We start from the raw sequence: 21,850 nt of genomic DNA on the forward strand, positions 1-21,850 counted from the left end.
CTCTTCTAGGTCTCCCACGCGGGTGCAGGGTCCCAAGGCTTTGGGCCGTTCTTGATTGCTTTCCCAGACCACAAGCAGGGAGCTGGATGGGAAGCAGGGCTGCTGGGGTTAGAACTGGTGCCCATATGGGATCCTGGCGCGTGCAAGGCAAGAACTGACCACTATACTATCGCGCTGGGCCCTTTACATCTTTTTTTAAATATTGTATAGGGCCCAGTGCAGTAGCTTGGCAGTTAAAGTCCTCTCTTTTCATGTGCATATGGGCACTGGTTCTAACTGGACTTGTCTGCTATACATACTGGCAAACCAGGGTAGGGGGTGGGTCTGGTGGGGGTTACTGTGGGTCGTTCTGACCAGGCTGCAGCTCCCACTTGTTTAAGTGATGCTGAGTATGTGCCGGGCAGAACCAGGCTGGACTGCAACACCCATTGGTTTCAGTGGAAGTTGGGGTTGAAAACAGAACCAACCCAGCAATTGCAACTACCAGCTGATCGGGGCGATGGACTGTGCTGGTCCCTGTATTTGCTAGTGCATACAAGAACCTGGTCTGGGAACACCTAAGAATTCCAGGGTTGAAAAAAATCTTTCCAAGTTCTGCCAGTTGATGAAATCCACCTTATTGCATCCACAGACTCAGGAGCATGCTGCAAAGCTTGGCCAGGAGAGTGGTCCAACCTGTTCTGCTTTTCATCCTATGCTGAGGCAGTCAAGGTCCCCTGCTGGCCTAGAAGCGCTGGCCATCAAATCCCCTGTGTGCACCTGGACATGGTGTCCACTGCACAAGCATCAGCAAATGAGGAGGTCCAGTCTCAACACATGCATTCTAAGGTCAGAACACACATCCTGTGATTTTTCTTGTGGCCAGGGTTTGAGTCCTCAGCTGATATTAAGTGCTCCAGGCCCATCCTCTTCTGCCTTTTCTTTTGCAGAACTATTTCTTCTTTAACTTTTTTTTTTTAAATCTGGAAGGCACAGAGAGACAGATCCCCCCAAATGTCCGCAATAGCAAGGGCTGGACCAGGTTGAACCAGGAGCCAGAAATTCCATCCAGGCCTCTTATGCAGATGGCAGGCACCCAAGAAGCTGGAATGGAGAAGATACAAGTCTGTGTACTCCGATATGGGATGAGGGTGTCCCCAGTGGTGACTTCCATCTGAACCAAAGGCCTGCCCTTCTTCTTGAGCAATTATTTACCTGAAAGGAAGGGATTGGGGGCCTGGAGGTGTAGCCTAGCAGCTAAAGTCCTCACCTTGAATGCGCCAGGATCCCATGTGGGCGCTGGTTCTAATCCCAGCAGCCCTGCTTCTCATCCAGCTCCCTGCTTGTGGCCTGGGAAAGCAGTCGAGGACAGCCCAAAGATTTGGGACTCTGCACCCGAGTGGCAGACCCGGAAGAGATTCCAGGTTCCCGGCTTTGGATCGGCGCAGCACCAGCTATTGCGGTCACTTGGGGAGTGAATCTTCGGACGGAAGATCTTCCTCTCTGTCTTTCCTCTCTGTATATCTGACTTTATAATAAAATAAGTAAATCTTTGAAAAAAAAAGAATTGTTTTATTGGAAAAGCAAATTTTACAAAGAGAGAAGGAGAGCGAAAGATCTTCCATCTGCTGGTTTAGTCCCCAAATGGCCATAATGCTGGAGTTGAGCTGATCCAAAGCCAGGAGCCAGGAGCTTCTTTCCAGTTGCCGACATGGATGCAGTGACCCAAGGACCTGAGTCATCCTTTACTGCAATCCCAAGCCATAGCAGGGAGCTGGACTAGAAATGGAACAGCCAGGACCCAAACCAGTACCCATATGTAATGTTGGCACTGCAGATGGAAGCTTAGCCTAAAACACCACCAGGATTGGCTCCTAAAATTGTTTTCTTTCTTTCCTTTTTTAAAAAAAATATTATTAATTTTTTATTGGAAAGGCATATTTACAGAGAGATGGAAAGATCTTTTGTCCACTGATTCACTACCCAAGTGGCTGCAATGGCTGGATCTGAGCTGATCCGAAGCCAGGAGCCAGGAGTTTCTTCCCAGTCTCCCACATGTATGCAGGGTCCCAAGGCTTTGGACCATTCTCTGCTGGTTTCCCAGGCCACAAGCACGGAGATGGATGGAAAGTTGAGCAGCTGGGATACAAACTGGCACCCATATGGGATCCTGCTGCATGCAAGGTGAGGATTTAGTCACCAGGCTACAGCTCCGGACCCCTAAACTTTTTAAAATATATATATTTTATTTTTATTGCAAAGACATATACAGAGAGGAATAGAGACAAAGAGGAAGATCTTCTGTCCGATGGTTCACTCCCCAAGTAACCACAATGGCCGGAGTTGTGGCGATACAAAGCCAGGAGCCAGCAACTTCCTCCAGATCTCTACACTAATTTCCAGTTTGTTACTCAAGTAGGATCATCGTTAACTCCTAACTCAAATCTCTGAAGTCAGGCCTTGGATGCCGGCGCCACCGCCATGGTTGGGGTCCCACTTCTACCTCCAACTTGATCTGCCTCCTCCTGTGCTCCTTGGGAAGCAGGGGGAATCTCAGCTAGCTGGGTCCCTGTCACCCACGTGGGAGACCTGGATTGACTTCCTGGCTCCTGTTTGTAGCCTGGTGCAGCTCCACCTATTGCGGGAATGTGGGGAGTGAGTCAATGGATTGGAAACCTCTTCTCCACTCCAGTTGCCATCCGCCCCCCTCCAGTGTCTCTCCATCTCTCAGATAAAACAGATTAAAATCCTCTGATCCTTCAGAACTTGAGTCGCGAGTTGGCCACTACGAGCAGCAGTTCTTATGACACGGCCACTTCACCTTCTTCCACCACAACAGAACGAGAAAGGTCCAAGGCTTCCGTCACCCTGGACCTAAACAAATCACTTCTCAGCATGCAGCACCATGCAGGTGCCGCTCTAGTAATCGTGTGGGCGGCCTCCCCCGTCTCGATGGTGGTCTCTTCCTGTTCGCTCGCGTTGCACGATGGGAGAGAGAGTCTACTTTGTGGCGGCACTACGGGAACCTCTACTCAATCCGGAACTCCATTTCCCGGCGGGCTTCGCGGCGGTCGCTCAACTTTAAATGCTGGAGGGCCGGTTCCGCTTGCATCAGCGTGGGTTTCGCGGCGGAATGAGGTTGTTCGTGAGTCAAGGCTGCCCTGGAAGCCTCCCGGTGCTAGCGGCAGCCGGGAGGGCCCGGGGCCGAGCAGAGCTGCTCATCAGCACCGTAGGTCCCGAAGGTAATTCGGGTTGGTGTTGGGAGGCGGTGGCTGAGGGGGGCGGACAGGACACCTCTGACACCCTGACAAACCTCCAGTTCCCCTCCGAACGCTTTGTTAACCTCAGTGTACCCTACCTTCATGTGTTGCCATGCGTCTTCCTCATCCAGGACCTCACCTTCCCTCCAGAACCACTCTTCCCCTTCCCGATTGTCCCCTGTGCACCCCCTTCCACCAGACACGCGTGGTCCTTCTGAAGACACGCCTCCCTCCGGCCAGACCTCTTTGGTCTGTTGACCTCTTCTCATTCCGAGCCAGGAGTGGGGTCATTGTTCCCAGCTCTCTTAATTTCCTTCTTCCTTGTGACTGGATAATTCTCCTGTGCCCTGGGTTACAATAAATTGTCCCAGCGCCACCACCTCTTCACTGCAGTCCCCATCTGTTTGCAGCTGGCGGTGTTGCTGAGCACCTGCCGGCAGCCAGTTCATTCTAGATCCATGCACTCCCAATGGTTCTGTCCTGGGATCTTGGTGGACTGTGTCTATCTCTCTTCCCTAAGCAGTGTGAGGTTTAATCATGTTGATCAAGTTTTTCTTGTCTTCTTTCTGTCTGTCTCTTCTCTTTTTTTGCGCCTATTTTCCCCTTCTTCATCAGATTGCGTGGTCCCATTCCTGACCCGGCCTAAGGTCCCTGTCTTGGAACTGGACGGTGGCGACTACCTCTTCTCAACGAGTGCGATCTGCCGGTCAGTATAGGTCCTTGCCGTTGGGGAGAGGGAGAAAGTGTGTAGCCCTACTTGCAGCCATCGCTTCGCTGAAGGATGGCAAGGGCACTCCTCTAATGACCAATCTTTGCTTGCTGTCTTTCTGGGCAGGTACTTCTTTCTGTTGTCTGGTTGGGAGCAAGATGATCTCACAAACCAATGGTTAGAATGGGAAGCCACCGAACTGCAGGTAGGACTGAAGCCTGGGGGATGGCAGGCAGGTCCTTGCTGTGCGTGGCCATCCTGACCCATGTCCCCTGTTTTTTTTAGCCAGCTTTGTCTGCTGCCCTGTACTATTTGGTGGTGCAAGGGAAGAAGGGGGAGGATGTTCTTGGCCCAGTCCGGAGGGCCCTGACTCATCTGGACCAGAGCTTGAGTCGGCAGAACAGCCCTTTTCTGGCTGGGGTGAGTTGACCTTGAGAAGGAGACTGCAGAAATGCTTAAGATGGAGAGATAGGACCATACTCAGAATATTCAGTCCTCAGCACTGAGGCTGGCCTTGTGGTGCAGTGGGTTTGCAACACCAGCATCCTGCATTGGAGTGCTGCTCTGCTTCTGACTCACCTTCCTGCTAATGTGCCTGGGAATTAATGTGCTAAATACTTGTCTCCCTGACTAATCTAACCATTTGGGGAGTGAACCAGCAGATGGAAGGAAGATCTCTTTGTCGATCTACCTTTCAAATAAGTAAAATAAGTCTTAAATAGTAAACACTAAACACTGCCCCTCCCCAACCACGTTACCTTGACAGATCTCTTCAACTTTCTGATCTTGGTTTTTTTCTCCACATGGAATGGGGAGAAATAGTAATCCCTCAATGAGTTATTGTGAGGATTGAGATAGTTAACATGTTTAACAGAGTACTTGACATGTATTCAGTACTCAGCAAGCACTAGCTGCTATTATTACCATGGAGAAAAAAAAACTGAACTTCTCACCTGGTCACTTTTTTCTTTCTTTTCCTAACAAAGGAGACAGAATCTGTAGCTGACATTGTTTTGTGGGGAGCACTATGCCCTTTACTCCAAGACCCAGCCTACCTCCCAGGTGAGACCCTCACCTCTACTCCAGCAGCTTGGTGGTAGGGGTTGCAGAATGGGCAGTGGAACCTTGACCCAGGTTGTAGTGCAGCTTGGCAAGGCAGCTACAGCCTGTGATGGTGGAGGCAGCTTCCCTCCTCTGGGGAAGGGGAGGAGACAGCTGTGCCTGCCCAGTCCAGCTCCTGAGGCCTGCTGATCCCCTCCTTCCCTCTACGCCTGCAGAGGAGCTGGGGGCCCTGCGCAGCTGGTTCCAGACACTGAGTACCCAGGAGCCCTGTCAACGAGCTGCAGAGACCGTGCTCCAGCAGCAGGGTGCTGCGGCCCTCCGGCCCTACCTCCAGAGGCAGCCGCAACCCCACCCCACTGAGGAGAGGCCTGTCAGCAATGAACCTGAGGTTTGGGGCTGAGCAGAGCTTCCTGGTGCAGCCTGGGTGGGGGTGGGGGTGGGGGCTGGGAGAGAGGTGGGAGGTGGATGGACCTTATCCATGGCCCCTCACTGTTTCTGTTGTTGGAAAGCAGACGGGAATTTCTTTACCCTGTTGAGTCTCGCTCATGTGGCAAAGGATTTTGTCTATTCCTAGGAGGAGGAGCTGGCCACCCTTTCTGAGGAAGAGATCGGCCTGGCTGTCAGCGCCTGGGAGAAGGGTCTGGAGAGCTTGCCCCCGCTCCGGCCCCGGCCGAATCCAGTGTGAGTAGGTGCAGATGAGTGGGGCTTAGAGATGGTAGATGGATGGGAACAAAACAGACTCTGGGTTTTCATGGGACTTTGAGTTGGATGGGCATTTACAGACATGTGTAGTTATAAATCATAGCAAGTCAGGACAGTAAAGAACAGAATGTCATGGGAGAAAATGCCAGAAGGGACTAGAGGCTACTTTTAAAAGGGCAGACCTGACAGGTGGAGGAGGCAGGTCGGCAAGGGTAAGGATGGGCAGAGGGATTCAGATAAACCCTGAGGTGCAAAGGCCTGAGGAACAGGAGGCTGTAGGCTTATAGGAAGGACTTTTGCAGGCATTTATGCAGGTTAACCTCTTTCAATGTAAGTAGAGGGTAATATAGTTGATACCGAAAGCCCTCTATGCTAGCTAAGTGGCTTTACTGTATCTTAATCCCTTTTGGCCCTTCCTAGCGCTCCATTACCCTGATCCCAGTCCACAATTACATGAGTGCAGTAATTCTCCCTTATCCTTGGTTTTGCTTAATGTGGTTTCCTGTTACCTGTTGGTCAGTTGCAGTCTGAAAATTCTTAAATGGGAAATTCCAGAATTAACTGATACACAAGTTTCAAATAACTTTTGTCACAGTATATCTTTAATTTTTTTCTGTTTTATTATTAGTTATTGCTAATGTCTTATTGAGTCTAGTTTATAAATTACGCTTTTACATAAGTGTGTACACAATATGAAGGTACTAAAAAAAAGTCTGGAAGAGGGAATGGAATTAAATGAATTGAGGGAAAGGTGTTTGCTTTCAGAGTACCTGGGTTCTAGTCCTGCCCCCTCTCTCAGTTCTAGATTCCTCCTGTTGCATATTCTGGGAAGCAGTGGTAATGGCTTATGTTACTGGGTCCCTGTCACCCATGCAGGAATCCTGGGTTGAGTCCTGCTTCCCAGCTTTGCCCCAGCTCTGGCCTTTGTAGGCATTTGGGGGGAAAATCAGTGGATGAGATCTTTTTCTCTAGCTCTCAAAATCAAAACGAAACAAAAATTATTTTGGTTTTTAAAAAAATGAAATTCAGGCATAGTTTCTTACAATATGAATTTTCCATGAGTATTTTAGTTTCTTTACACGACTAAACTTAAAAAAAAAAGTTTGCACCAAAATAAATGTATCTTTCAGTTCAGTTTTCCATGTACTTTTTGAGGTACTCTGGTATATGCATAGGTTCAGTCATCTCTGCAGTTATGGGCATCCCCTGTGGATCTTGAGGTGGGTGGATCAGCAGATGATGGGGGATTGCTGTGGTATGGACAAAATCTGTTGTAGGTAGAAACCAGGGCCTACTCCCCTATGTAATGGCCTCACTGGAAAGCACACTCATCTGAGCTATGATGGGAGCTGAACAAGAACAGAGTGTAAGAAGGGCAGAAAGAGCTTAAGGACTCGGGGTATGAGAAAGATTGCGTGTGGGGCTGGTATGCCATGAGGGAAGTTTGCCTGAAGAAGCAGATTTCTCAAGTTGGATTTCAGAGAAAATTCTGTCCTTGGTTATGGGGAGAAAGGATAGTGAATGCAAGAGAAATTAGGGAGATCTGTTGGGAGGCAGTAAGCTGTCATGTGATCCTAGGAACAAGACAGGCCACCTGATGGGATCCCAGAAGCAGCCACCTGTGTCAAAGTGCCTAGGGGGCCAGTCATGGTGAGATGAGATAGCAGCTGGGAAGGTGACGGGAGTTGGGGTGAGGTGTCTGTGCTTGGAAGGGCCAGCTGGCAGTGGATGTGCAGCTGAGCTGTCAAGGGTGAAACAGCGGAGAAAGGACACTGAACTGAATGACTTCATGTATTAGGGTAAAAGGATCCTGGAAAAGAGAGGGAACGGAAACTGGAGGCAATGGCTGGAGCCTGTTAGTTTTGAGTTTGGCCATGAGGAAATGATAAGCATGGGTTATTAATCGAGGGGCACAGAAGAACTTTGTGCGACTTGTATACTTGTATGGTATGTGGGGAGGTAAGCCAGAAGGATTTCAGATGGAGGCAAGCTTCCATAACACCTGGGAAGCAGGGAAGAGGTCAGCGCTGGGCAGGGTTCTTAGGAGTTGGGAGAGGAATGATGATTGGGCAGAGTTGAGGGAGATCTTTGTCAATACTTGGGGAAGTTTGGGTGAACAGAAAAGAACCTGTTGGTAGTGAGAGATGGAAACCAGAGTTGGGATGAGTCTTGCTCATGTGAGCAGACCTGTGCCTGCAGCTCTGGAGGGTCTGTGTTCTGTGTTCATGGGGGACCTTGAAGTCCTGCAGATTCAAGGATTGTACTGTCACAAGAGCCCGTGACTGTGGCAAGTCTGTAGTTCCTTTAGGTCTCTGTTGACCCTTGCATCCCCTCCATGAGCTCCCTCTTCCTCTCCCATACCAGATTACCTGTGGCTGGTGAAAGGAACGTGCTCATCACCAGTGCGCTCCCTTATGTCAACAATGTCCCCCACCTTGGAAACATCATCGGCTGCGTCCTTAGTGCTGATGTCTTCGCCAGGTGGAGCTAGCTGTTGGGGAAGGGATCTCTTGAGGGAGGAGTGGGCCTTTGGGGGGATGCCTCTTGAGTGGCAGAGATCCTGGGTATAAGGGCCCTCTGCTCACCACCTTCCAGGTACTCTCGCCTCCGCCAGTGGAACACCCTCTATCTGTGTGGAACAGATGAGTATGGCACAGCCACGGAGACCAAGGCCATGGAGGAGGGCCTGACCCCACAGGAGATCTGTGACAAGTACCACACCATCCATGCTGACATCTACCAATGGTTCAACATCTCATTTGATATTTTCGGTCGCACCACCACCCCACAGCAGACCAAGTAGGTTTCCTCTAAGGAAGCAGAGATGGAGGTGGAAGGCTGGGGCAGAGACCCATGATAATAGCCTGCAGATAGAAGGAATTGAGTGGCTAGCTGAGCATTCCTCTTAAACATAGGATCTGACTAGAGCCCTTGCTGGTACCCAGGCATTAGCAAGAGAATTCAGTATGTGCAGAAGCCTGACTGTGGGATAGGGTAGCCAAGGGAGGGAAGGGAGCATATGTTGTTGGGGAATATGTCTGAGGATGCTGAGCTTAGTCAGTAAACTCTGAAAAAGACAAGGTAACTTTTTGTCTTGATGTGCTGTCTGCCTGCATACTTTGGCACATGGATCCCCTGTCTAGTTGGAGGGGTAACATGAGTGGTGCACTGCTTCCTCTGACTCTCCTTGTCCTTCACCTACCTCATCAGAATCACCCAAGACATCTTCCAGCGGTTGCTGTCTCGTGGTTTTGTGCTGCAAGATACCGTGGAGCAGCTGCGGTGTGAGAACTGTGCCCGCTTCCTCGCTGACCGCTTTGTGGAGGGAGTGTGTCCCTTCTGTGGCTATGAGGAGGCCCGTGGTGACCAGTGTGACAAGTGTGGCAAGCTCATCAATGCCGTGGAGCTCAAGGTGAGGAGGAGGGTGTCCAGGGAGCCTGGAAGGAGACAGTACATGTTACTGGAGGGACTGCCAGTCTTGTCCCAACGAGGATGATGATTTTAACATCTAGGACGTTTCAGTGCTGGCCCTTTCTGACCCATTTCAGTGACTCGAACAATGCTTACTGAGCACTTACTATGTGCTCAGTGCCATGCCAGGAAATATAGGTGTGTCTCTCCTAACCCTTGCTGCTCCTTCAGGCTGCTTATGCCTGTGTGATCCTTCTCTTCATAAATACCTCTGACTTCTAGCCTGTGGTTGCTCACTTGTTAACTTGCTGATTCATTCACTCACTCATTTGACAGATGTTTTTTGAGTCCCTACTATAGACCAATTCTAGGTGTTGGGAATAAGATAGGCTCTTGTCTAGCATGGGGAGGAGTCCAGCACCAAACAAACAATCACAGCTGTCCACCTGGATCTGGGTGGAGATTGGTTCCAGCATGCCCTGTGGATGGATTTCAGAATTAACTCATACTCAAAATCCTTATATAAAATGGCATAGTATTTATACATAACCTAGGCCCATTCTCCCACATGCTTTAAATCCTCTCTAGATACTTGTACCTAATACAGTGCAAATGTGGTGGGAATGGTTGTGTGAGTGATGAATGAATGGTAAGCTACTGTGTGGCTTGTGGATGGGAAGGAAGCAAGTAGAGAGGAGGATTTGGAGGCCAGCATCCAGAACTGTGGTGCTGGTGTTTTGGTCTAGCAGTAATGGAAAAAAAAAATAATAGGCTTTGGAGATGTGTGTTACAGGGAGAGTGCTAAAGAGCTGGCTAGGCTGGAATTTGGGGTGGTGAAGAAGAAACAGATGCGCTGTAAGTCTGCGGCCGGATTAGTTTGGGTTGATGGTAGTACCATCTGCACCCATGGATGAGAACAGCCTTTTGGGTAGAATGCTATGACAGTGTCAGGGTTTGTTAAGCTCAGGATGCTTAGTGGACATCCAAGTCGAAGTGTTAGCTGGGCAGTTGGGTGTAGGCCTGTGGCGTTCAGAAGGGGTTCTGAGAGGGAAGCTTGATTGAAACAGCTACAAGTGTTTCCTGGCTGGCCCCATCCCTGTTTTCTTCTAGCCTTCCTCTTTCAGTGTTTCTGTAGTCCATGCTTGGCTCTAAATAGGTCTGCACTTGTCTCCCAGGCCAGCTCTCCCAGTCCCTAATCTGAATGTCACCTCCTCAATGAGAGGGTGTGTGTGTCTTCCCTCTACTTGTCCCTTTTCTGACACATTTTGGGACGACGCAGTGCTCTGGCCCTGGTCTGTGCTCAGAGCCCACTTTGACCTCTGGAGTGCCAGGAGGGTGATGGGAAACTGAGGAACACGTCATCACACTGTGAGCTCAAATCTCCAAGTTCAGAGAGGGCTATGGGAATGGTGAGTGTGAAGTGAAACCATGCATTAGCCCGAGGGGGCTCACCCCTCTGTGTCCCAGCAGTAGCCCAGACAGCTGCCCCTGGCCTACAGCCCTGTTGCTGACCCACCCCCTAACCCCCTTCTGTGGTATCTTTTCACAGAAACCTCAGTGTAAAGTCTGTCGGTCTAGCCCTGTGGTGAAGTCTTCCCAGCATCTGTTCCTGGACCTCCCTAAGGTAGGAAGGCCTTCCCTCAACCTGGTGTTTCCTGCCCCTGCCTTGGCCATAAACACTGATAGCCAGTCACTTGTATGTGTTTGCAGTTTCCATTAAGAATTGCCTGTCCTGCAATTGTAAAGAGAAGAAACACGTGAGAGGGCATGGAGGGAAAGCCCCAGGCTACGGCTGCTGGTTTCCCTTTGTGTCGATTCAGCAGTATGTATAAGTTCATGTGGAAGTTACATCATGGACACATATGCCTCATGCAATCTAGTATATATGGAAGTCACACGTGCCTCCTGCAACCTAGTATATAGAAGTTACGTCATCATGAGACACATGCCTCCTGCAACCTGATTACTTTCACTTTGTGCCATGTTTTAATTGATCTTCCATGTTAGGAGCTATGTATTTTTTTTTAACTTATTTGGAAATAATTTCCAGTTCACAGAAATGGTGCAAGAATAAACAACCCATGTTCTTTACCCAAAAGAAACCTTGCGCCAGTGACCTTAATTCATTTTAATTTTGCCATTTTGATTTGATATGTTCTGGAAACGTCTTCATTTTAGTTCATAGAGATTCTCGTTTGTTCGTTGTGTGTGTGTGTATAATTTCAGATATGGGATGTAGCTGTTCTATGTACTGGCTTCATAAGTTGCCACAGGGCTTATCTCTGGGTGGCATAGCTTAGTCAATCAAATGTTTGATATTAGGTAGTTTTCACTATTGTGTAGTGACATATAATGTTGCGTATAATGACATGTAACAATACTCTCTATATAGGTATTATTACATTTTTTTTAAGTATGTGCAGCGTAAATGCCTTAAGTGTGATCCCTGGCTATGTCGGGGATAGGAATGCGTGCGTGCTTTATTGCTGGATTGTCCTTGGCGGTGGCCACGTCTTCGGCTCTGCTCGCAGCATGTGGCTGTGTCTTGCCATGCAGCGTCACCAGCAGAGTGCATTAGGAGGCCAGAGGAGCTGCTCTCATTTCTGATGTGGAATTTACGTGGATGAAACCCATAACCCAGCCCTTCAAAAAGATTTCTTTCCTTTTGTGCTTAACAAAAATGGTACAGGCCTTTTTCCCCCTCCCCTGCACTCCGAGAATTTTTTTTTTTTTCTTAAATTTCAGATGGAAATCTATGGTAGAAAAGTAGGAAAGTTGAAGTTCTCATAAGTCCACCTGAGAATAAGCACTAAAAATATTTTCCTTCAAAATTTTTTCTGACTTTGTTAATTAATTGTATATTTTTTTACTTAAAAAAATTATATAATTATTGTTTTCCAGTTGGCTTTATTTGATAATCTGTTTTGTAGATCTTTTCATATGTATATGTAAATTACCTCATTCTTTTCAGTGGCCTTATGAATATTTCTTAGTATTGATGCAGCATGCCTAAATTAATCTGAGCTATGGCAGTTTCAGGTTTTTGCTGTCATAAGCTGCATTTCTTCATGTACGTGTCTCCATTACTTTCATGTGACTATATCTATTGAATAAACTCCTTGATGTAGACTTGCTGTGCCAAAGTCCCCTGAGTCTCCTAATAATATATTGCCACACTGTATTTTTTTTTTTAAGATTTTTTTTATTATTGGAAAGTCAGATTTACAGAGAGGAGAAACAGAAAGATCTTCCCTTCATGGTTCATTCCCTAAGAGGCTGGCTGTAATGGCCAGAGATGAGCCAATCCGGAGCCAGGAGCTTTTTCTGGGTCTCCTATGAGGGTGCAGGGTCCCAAGGCTTTTGGGCCATCCTCTACTGCCTTCCCAGGCCACCAGCAGGGAGCTGGATGGGAAGTGGAGCAGCAGAGATACAAACCAGTGCGCATATGGGATCCTGGTGGATGCAAGGCAAAGACTTTAGCCACTAGGCTACCGCACTGGGCCCACCCACACTGTATTTGAATGCTAATCATGTAAGAAATTGTCCTAAATCAGCCTGTCTTTGCCTTGTCAGCTAGAAGAGCGACTGGAAGCATGGTTGGGGAAGACATTGCCAGGTAGTGACTGGACACCCAATGCCCGGTTTATCATCCGTTCCTGGCTTCGGGATGGCTTAAAACCACGCTGCATAACCCGAGACCTGAAATGGGGAACCCCTGTCCCCTTAGAAGGTTTCGAGGACAAGGTAAAGCTCTTCTCCTTGTCCTTTCAAACTATGTGATTCGTCTGAGGCGTTAACCTGAGACCCTAGGGTAGTTGACTAGACTGTTGTGTCCTATTCTGGTCTGAGACTTTGAATTAGTCACTGTAGGGCTCTCTCCCTCTTGACCCTTTAGGTATTCTACGTCTGGTTTGATGCCACTATTGGCTACCTGTCCATCACAGCCAACTACACAGACCAGTGGGAGAGGTGGTGGAAGAACCCAGAGCAAGTAAGCAAGTCTGGTTCACCTGTTGGGTAGTGGGAGATGAGTGTGTGCGCGCGTGTGTGGTGGGGGAGTGCTATCTATTGGGGTTGGGTAGCTTTTCTTTGCTAGGCCTTTGAAGGAAGTCTCAGCAGATCTCTTTGAATGTGTTCTCCTAGGTGGACCTCTATCAGTTCATGGCCAAAGACAATGTTCCCTTCCATGGGTTAGTTTTTCCTTGTTCAGCTCTAGGAGCTGAGGACAACTATACCTTGGTCAAACACCTCATTGCTACAGGTAGGTGCCCTGGAATAATGCAGATGGTTTGTTCCCCGGGAGTGAGGGCGGTGCAGTCCTTGGGAAATGATCCTGGAGAGCAGCTACTGGGTCTTGAGTTAGGAAGTGAGATAAGATAGGAACTCATTTAAAAACACAAGCAGCCAATCCAGAGAAAGGAAACCAGAAGCTGAAGAAAGCAAAAGTCTAAAGCAGGAGTGGGGAGCCCTTATTTTATTTTACAAAAAGGAAGAGACAGAGATCTTCCACATGCTGGGTTCACTCTCCACATGGCTGCAACAGCCAGAGCTGGGCCAGGCTGAAGCCAGCAGCTTCTTCCGGGTATCCCAGTGGGTACAGGGTCCCAAACATTGTGGCCACCTTCTGCTTTCCCAGGCGCATTATTAGTGGGGAGCTGTAACACAACAGCCAGGAGTCGAAACAGGATGCTGGTGTCACAGGTGATGACTTAACTTGTTATGCCATAACTCCAGTCCAAACAGGAAACCTTTTTTTTTTTTTAAAGATTTATTCATTTTTATTGGAAAGCCGGATATACAGAGAGGAGGATAGACAGAGAGGATGATCTTCTGTCCGATGATTCACTCCCCAAGTGAGCCGCAACAGCCGGTGCACGTCGATCCGAAGCTGGGAACCTGGAACCTCTTCTAGGTCTCCCACGCGGGTGCAGTGTCCCAAAGCCTTGGGCTGTCCTCCACTGCTTTCCCAGGCCACAAGCAGGGAGGTGGATGGGAAGTGGAGCTGCCGGGATTAGAACCAGCACCCATATGGGATCCCGGGGCTTTCAAGACGAGGACTTTAGCCGCTAGGCCACGGTGCCGGGCCCCAAACAGGGAACCTTTTTCCTGCTAAGGGCCATTTGGATATTGACATCATTCTCAGACTATGCAAAATTATCAACTTTTTTTATTTAAAGATTTATTTATTTTCATTACAAAGTAAGATATACAGAGAGGAGGAGAGACAGAGAGGAAGATCTTCCATCCGATGGTTCACTCCCTAAGTAACTGCAGCGGCCGGTGCTGCACCGATCTGAAGCTGGGAACCAGGAACCTCTTCTGGGTCTCCCACATGGGTGCAGGTTCCCAAAGCTTTGGGCTGTCCTCGACTGCTTCCCCAGGCCACAAGCAGGAAGCTGGATGGGAATTGGAGCTGCCGGGATTAGAACCTGTGCCCATATGGGATCCCGGGGTGTTCAAGGCGAGGACTTTAGCTGCTAGACCACGCTGCCAGGCCCCAAAATTATCAACTTTTAAATTAACATTCTGTTGATCTATTGGATTTTGAGTTCCACCTGACAGGACTAGACCGGATGATTTTATCAACTTACACAGCTCCCACCCCTTTGTAGTAGGTATAGGCGAACAGAAAAGAGGAGCCGGAGTGGATAGGAACTGCTAAGTTCTGTGTAGGCTAGCTACTCAACCTTTGGTGGAGGCCCATAATCGAGATTGAGGAAGAAAAAAAGAGTTGATGGGTAGATGGGGGAAGTGTGCGGTTGGAGAGGATTCTCTTTCTTTCTCTGTCCAGAGTACCTGAACTACGAGGATGGGAAGTTCTCCAAGAGCCGTGGTGTGGGAGTGTTTGGGGACATGGCCCAGGACACAGGCATCCCTGCTGACATCTGGCGCTTCTACTTGTTGTATATTCGGCCTGAGGGCCAGGACAGCGCTTTCTCCTGGACAGACATGCTGCTCAAGAATAACTCGGAGCTGTTGAACAACCTGGGCAACTTCATCAACAGGTGGGCCTTCCTTCAGGAGATTAGCAAGTGGAGAGAACCAGTCAGCAGGCAGGAGGCTGTAATGGGTAGAATGTCCATCTGGAGCCACTGGGACTCACTCCTAGCACATACTAGGCTATATAGGCTTGAGGGAATGGTCAACTACAGAGATGTGGCCTAGCAAAGTTGGTCCCAAAGTGGGGTGTTTTATTAGAAATATATTTATTTGAAAAGTTCCTAAATGGCTGCAGTAGTCAAGTTGGGGACAGTCCAAATCCAGGATCCAGGAACTCCACCTGAGTCTTTCACATGGGTGGCGGGGGCCCAAGTAGTTGGGCCATCTCCTGCTGCTTTTCCCAGGCATGTTAGCAGGGAGATATATTAGAAGCAGAATAGCTGGGACTTGAACTGGCTCTCTGATGTGGGATACTGGTGTCACTAGCAGCAACTTAACGTGCTGTGCCACATGCCTGCCCCTCAAAGTGGACTTTTGCAAATTGTTTTCTCAGTGATTTTTGTAGAAGTGGAGATCTGATCCTTCTTGGTGAAAAAAAAAAGTTTCCTTGCAGACCACTGAAAGGTCTGGCTGATGAAAGGTGTTATTTTGATGTAGAGACAGACAGTGTCTCCTGCTCTCACAGAGCTTTTGTGTGAGTTTGGGTTCACATTTGATTGTTGGTCCCTATCTCAGCTGTTCTGCAGTCCAAATACCTTTCTTCCATGCGTTAGGATTCTTCAGTCCCAGTGTCTGAACCCAGGGCCTTTTGTTCAGCCCTACCACTTACTCATTCATGTTTGGTCATAAACCACATATAATTACTAGTCTTTTCAATTTATTTATATTTGGAAAAGAGACCCAGACTTTCTCCATCTACTGGTTCACTCCCCAAATGCCTGCATTAGCCAAGGGAAGGCCAGAGCAAAGCCAGGAGCCAGGAAGTCCATCTGTGTCTCTTGTGAGTGGCAGAGACCCAAGCACTCAAGTCATCTGCTGCTTTGCAGGGTGTACACCAGCAGAAGTGGACATATGCTAGAATCCGAAGTGGATCTTTATCATCATGCCAAATACCTGCCCATTTGATAGCAGTTAATGCCTATTTTTTAACTAGACTGTTCTGATTATTGACATCTTAAAATGTCAAAGTCCATCAGGTTTTTTTTTAATGTGCATTCATGTTCTTACGGGAGAGGCAGATTAGTTTGTTAAAGCATTAGTTTGTTAGGCTTTGCTTCTAGGTTAAGGGTGCCAGGAAGTGTTGTTCTGAACAGGAATCCTAAGAAGGAAGTTAAGGAGACTGGGCAGTAACTCCCTTCTCTTCTTCTCCACCCTCATCAAGAGCTGGCATGTTTGTGTCTAAGTTTTTTGGGGGCTCTGTGCCTGAGATGGTGCTCACCCCAGATGATCGGCGCCTTTTGGCCCATATCACCCTGGAGCTGCAGCACTATCACCAGTTGCTGGAGAAGGCGCGGTGAGTAGCCTATACCTTGGTCTCCTCTCAGTGATCCTGGGCTGTGTGTGTGTGTGAGAGAGCGAGCTCCATGCTGGCGCCTGCAAAGGCCCTGGTCTGTCTGCTCCCATCCTAGGATCCGGGATGCTTTACGCAGTATCCTCACCATATCTCGACATGGCAACCAGTACATTCAGGTGAATGAGCCCTGGAAGCTGATCAAAGGTGGTGAGGCAGATAGGTAGGTAGGGGTGAGAGTCGGGTAAAGGAATAGTGGCTGATGGGCTCTGTCCTGGTGGATCTGACTTAATACTTTTTCCTTTCCAGGCAACGGGCAGGCACAGTAACCGGCATGGCAGTGAATATAGCTGCCCTGCTATCTGTCATGCTCCAGCCTTACATGCCCACAGTTAGTGCCACCATCCAGACCCAGCTACAGCTCTCGTCTGCAGCCTGCAGTGTGCTGCCTACAAACTTCCTGTGCACCTTACCAGCAGGACACCAGATTGGCACAGTAAGTTTCAGAGTTGGAACATCAGCCTGTTTTTTTTTAAAGATTTATTTTTATCTTTTTTAAAAAAGATATATTTGTATTACAAAGTCAGATATACAAAGAGGAAGATCTTTCGTCCGATGATTCACTCCCTAAGTGAGCACAACGGCCAGTGCTGTGCCAATCCAAAGCCAGGAGCCAGGAGCTTCCTCCAGGTCTCCCACGCAGGTGCAGGGTCCCAAGGCTTTGGGCCGACCTTGACTACCTTCCCAGGCCATAAGCAGGGAGCTGGATGGGTAGTGGAGCTGCCGGGATTAGAACCGGCACTTATATGGGATCCTGGCACGTTCAAGGTGAGGACTTTAGCTGCCACTAGGCCACTGCGCCAGGCCCCATCAGCCTCTCAAAAATCATACTTAGGCAGCCTTTGGGGTTGAGTTAAGGAAGACCTCACTCTTCATCTGTACTCCACAGAAACAGTTACACAGGGAGAGGGATAGATAGATCTTCCATTCATTGGTTCACTCGCCAAATGTTTGCAACCAGCCAGGGCTGGACCAAGCCAAAGCCCGGAGTTTCCTCTTGGTCTCCCACATGCATGGCAGGAGCCTAAAGACTTGGGCCGTCTTCTGCTTCGCCAGGCACATTATCAGGGAGCCAGGTTGGAAGTGAATCAGGCAAGATGTGAATCAGTGCCCGTACAGGATGCTGGCAGTGCAGGCAGTAGCTTAACCTGTTACACAGTTAACACCAGCCCCTTATTTTGGGCATGGGACTCTCTCAGCTGTCCGAGTTATTTGTATGCCTATGGTTTGTCATGCCAGAACCCAATACCTGACATACAAAATGTTTGCAGAAGTTTAAACAAACACTAGGATCTGCATAACACCAATAGGCAGGAAGAGCACAGCCATTTCCTCTTTGGCATAAGATACAAATTGAGGGCCTGGAACGGAGGCCTAGTGGCTAAATCCTCACCTTGCAAAGGCTGGGATCCCAAATGGGCACCAGTTCCTGTCCCGGCAGCTCCACTACCCATCGAGCTCCCTGTTTGTGGCCTGGGAAAGCAGTCGAGGAGGGCCCAAGAGATACAAATTGAATATCCTCACATTTTACATAAAACATGAAGGGTCTTCAGAAAGTTTGATCATAGATTGGGGTTGGGAAGAACCTTCTTTCTAGATGTCATTCTAGTAGTTTACACAACCTAAGCAGTGAATGATCTGCAATTTTCTTTTTTCCACAGGTCAGTCCCTTGTTCCAAAAGTTGGAAAACGATCAGATTGAAAGTTTGAGGCAGCGCTTTGGAGGGGGCCAGGTGAGAAGGCTGAACTGCTCCCCCTGCCAATAGCCAGGGTCATCTTAGTGTTCCTAAAGCAGTCCTCATACACTCCTTTCCTATCTTTTGGTCCTGCTGCTTCCTCACCTATAGTTTTTCTTTCCTGTCTTAGCTAGAAGAGTCCTTGGAGTTCAAGGTAATCACTTTCCTCCAGGATGTTATCTAAAACTGGAGAAGTGGGGAGAGGTTTGGCAGCTGGTGCTAACCCCGTTGTTGCTCTGTAGGCCAAAGCATGCTCCAAGCCAGCAGCTGCAGAGACAGTGAAGACAGCTGGGCCACAGCAGATACAGGTGCTGATGGATGAAGTGACAAAACAGGTATAAGGCTTCAGCCCTGAGGGAGCCTGAAAGGCCGAGTCCTCAGCGGGCCTGCCATCACCCGGCCCCCTTTCCTCTTAGGGCAACATAGTGCGAGAACTCAAAGCACAGAAGGCCGATAAGAACCAGGTTGCTGCTGAGGTGACTAAACTCTTGGACCTAAAGAAGCAGTTGGCTCTAGCTGAAGGGAAACCCCTGGACACACCTAAAGGCAAGAAAAAAAAGTGAAACATGTGGTTCGCAAAGTCACTTTTAATGGCAAGACAATAATAAATAAATTTACAATCCTTATATACAAGCCGAGATCTCTCCCTTTGTCTCTCCCAAGCCCTTATGGAGTATGTATAGTTATGGGTTACATCATTGGCACAGGTGTGAAAATGTGCTCAGAGCCACTTCTGTGGAAGGTAAGTAGTGGCCCAAAGAGGACTGACTGACTGTTCATGCTTGGTGTAGATTCACCATCCTGTCAATGAGAGCTCGGCGGGTTGCCTCTACTTCCCTGGTGAGGCGCTCAATCTCCTGCTTGAGCCGGTCATTCTCTTCAGCTAGCTGTGCCACTTTCCTCTCGTTCTCTTGTTCCTTTTCCTTCATGCGCTGCTTTCCAGCCCGGGCTGGGCACTGGCCACTCTGTTTTCTTTTCCTGGTTCTTCCTCGGTCGTCTTCTTCCTCCTGGGCCAGGGAGCTCTGACTAGAATCTGGAGAGCGGGGGCTCTGGGAGGTGTTGGTGACTTCTGCAGGTCCTGAGTCGTCAGACAGCCAAGCCAGAGAGGCAGGGTCAAGCGTAGTGAAGGTTTTGGGTTCTTCCTTCAAGGGAAAGAGAAAGGGAGAAGAGTTGGGAAAGGCAAGGTAGGCTCTCTCTCACCTTTGCTCTCACCTAGCATGCTCACCTCTTCATTTCCAGGGGGCGAGACATAGGTCCCCCCGTTTTCATCAGAGGACAGGACCTCCTGCAAGTCCGCATACCAGGCTTCCAGCTCCCAGCTGGACACTGTCCCAAAGGAGAAAGGCAGTGGCTCTGCTGCCATCTCTGCAGGTGGATCAGATCTGGAAAAGGATATGCTCAGGATAACGCAGAGTGAACTAGCAGCTGGAAAAACAAATTTCACAAAGCCTGCACCATAGGTTGGCACACTGCTCTGCTGCCTGTTTTTGTAGCATTCTGGGCACAGAGCCACACTCACTTATTACATTACTGTTTATGACCACTTTCATGCTACAACAGTAGAGATGAGGGAATAGTTGTGACAGCGATGATATGGTCACAAACATCTAAAACATTCTATTTGGCTCTAACATGTGTCAACCCCTCATCTATGCTAACTACTTCTTTGTTTTCTGATCAAGACTTGAAGCAAACTGCCTGGCTATACATCCTTATGGGTTCTTAGTAATTCCTCAGCCCCATATGGGAACTCCACTGGCAGCTTCAGGGAGGATGAGCAAGCCCTATTGTAGAGAAGCTTGGGCAAGTGGTCAGGTGAATCAGTCTAACCTTGATTGGTAACAGTGTCTTGCTTGGGGCTGACTTTGAGAGTTTGCTTTCAATTAGGATAGGATCTAAAGATGGCAATTTGGTCACCCTGTTAAGAGGCAGGTCAGGATAGATAACAAGCCTCTAGGTGGTAGGATCAATAAAGGGAGGTGTGTAGCAGGCAGGACACTGTTGGGAAAGGAGTGGTTAAGTTTACCTGGTTTCAGGTGTGATGATGTATGAAGATACACTTCCTTCTCGAACACTGTGGGGAGCAAAAATAAACGTTAGCCACTTTGGGAAAGTGGCAAAAGAGATGTTTTTTTCTTTATTTCCAGCTTCCCATTCGTCCTTGCTGACTTCTGGCCTTAGGGAAACATTACTAGTTGAAGATTCCTGTAGTCATTTCCAAGCACAGAAAGAGAGCCTGGCTTCTGTTATTTTTAGTTCTTGACATTTGTAATACTGATTACATAATAGTGAGGACATGGCCAACTCCACTTTTTCTAAGTTCAAGGCAGGGCTCAACCTTGCCGGGGCAAGAACTAACCTACACATAATGGAAGGAATCAAATTGCATTTTCCTAACTGCATTCTCACACTGACATCCTTTGGTGAGTGTCAATGTCCAGGCTGGACCTTGGCCTCTGCCATCAGCATCTGACTGTGTCAAGACCGATCCCTGCTGATCCCCTTCCCTGGTCATCTCATCTTGGTAAATGGCATTTCTATTAAGTGAAAAACCTTAACATGCTCCCCAATTCCTCTCTCCTCACACTCCACAACCAAACATAAAAGCACTCCCGAAGAAGACTGGGGTGAGGGAGGGACTGGTACAGTGGCTCACAGGCTAATTCCCAGCCTGTGTTGCCTGTATCCCATATGGGAGCCAGTTGGAATCACAGCTGCTCCACTTCCCATCCAGCTCCCTGCCCATGGGTTAGGAAAGCAGCAGAGGATGGCTCAAGTCCTCAGGACCCTGCAGCCATGGAGCCATGTGGGAGACATGAAGAAGCTCCTGGCCCCTGATCAGCCTCAGTGGTTGTGGCCATTTGGGGAAGGAACCGTGGATGGAATATCTGTAAATCTGACTCTCCGATAAAAAAATATCTGGGACATGGTGTACTGGGTAAAGCCAATGCTCACACGGCTGACATCCATTGCATGCCAGTTCATGTCCCGGCTGCTCCACTTCCAAACCATCTCCCTGCTACTGGCCTGGGAATAGCAGCAGAGAGTGACCCCCATGTGTGGGCCCCTGAGCCCTCGTAGGAGACCTGAATGGCACTTCTGGATCCTAGCTTCTGCCTAACTTGCAGCCATCTGGGGAATGAACTAGTAGTTGGAAACTTTCCATCTGATCTGAATCCAAGAGCCAGGAGCTTCTTCCGGGTCTTCCACATGGGTGCAGGGTCCCAAGACTTTGGACTATCTTCTACTGCTTTCCTAGGCCACAAGCAGGGAGCTGGATGGAAAGCGGGCTGCTGGGATACAAACTGGTGCCTGTATGGGATCCCGGCACGTGCAATATGAAGACTTTAGCTGCTAGGCTATCGTGCCGGACTCCCTGAATTAATCTTTAAAAAACAAAAAAAAAATGTATTTTCCACCAAGTCCATTGTTTCCAGTACGGATTGATTTGCTCTCCCAGGGTTATTACAAAAGCCTCTTG

The 21,850-nt window shown here is 48.7% G+C and overlaps 2 protein-coding genes across 3 annotated transcripts; one reads left to right on the plus strand and one right to left on the minus strand.

Annotated features, from left to right (window-relative positions):
* Window positions 1–2,990: 2,990 nt before the first annotated feature.
* Window positions 2,991–18,997, plus strand: MARS1 (methionyl-tRNA synthetase 1). Of its 2 annotated transcripts, XM_004582947.3 has the most exons (22): window positions 2,991–3,221; window positions 3,855–3,945; window positions 4,075–4,153; window positions 4,234–4,368; window positions 4,935–5,010; window positions 5,226–5,398; window positions 5,585–5,691; window positions 8,077–8,193; window positions 8,308–8,511; window positions 8,923–9,124; window positions 10,673–10,747; window positions 12,697–12,867; window positions 13,019–13,114; window positions 13,267–13,384; window positions 14,915–15,128; window positions 16,445–16,576; window positions 16,692–16,796; window positions 16,883–17,069; window positions 18,295–18,366; window positions 18,500–18,523; window positions 18,612–18,704; window positions 18,786–18,997. In XM_004582947.3, exons 1-22 carry the CDS (start codon window positions 3,065–3,067, stop codon window positions 18,930–18,932), a joined length of 2,775 nt encoding a protein of 924 aa, XP_004583004.2. In that variant the 5' UTR covers window positions 2,991–3,064; the 3' UTR covers window positions 18,933–18,997. The 2 variants fall into 2 exon arrangements, with proteins under 2 accessions (XP_004583004.2, XP_004583003.3); XM_004582946.3 differs by lacking the exon at window positions 18,500–18,523 and having other exon boundaries at window positions 2,992–3,221.
* On the minus strand, window positions 18,939–20,546 carry DDIT3 (DNA damage inducible transcript 3). The gene is made up of 3 exons (XM_004582948.4): window positions 20,396–20,546; window positions 19,595–19,751; window positions 18,939–19,511 (listed from the first exon to the last, which is right to left on the minus strand). Exons 2-3 carry the CDS (start codon window positions 19,730–19,732, stop codon window positions 19,146–19,148), a joined length of 504 nt encoding a protein of 167 aa, XP_004583005.2. The 5' UTR covers window positions 19,733–19,751; window positions 20,396–20,546; the 3' UTR covers window positions 18,939–19,145.
* Between the last annotated feature and the right edge of the window lie 1,304 nt (window positions 20,547–21,850).

The sequence above is a fragment of the Ochotona princeps genome, chromosome 15 (genome assembly GCF_030435755.1).
Source record: "Ochotona princeps isolate mOchPri1 chromosome 15, mOchPri1.hap1, whole genome shotgun sequence".
Taxonomy (NCBI): domain Eukaryota; kingdom Metazoa; phylum Chordata; class Mammalia; order Lagomorpha; family Ochotonidae; genus Ochotona; species Ochotona princeps.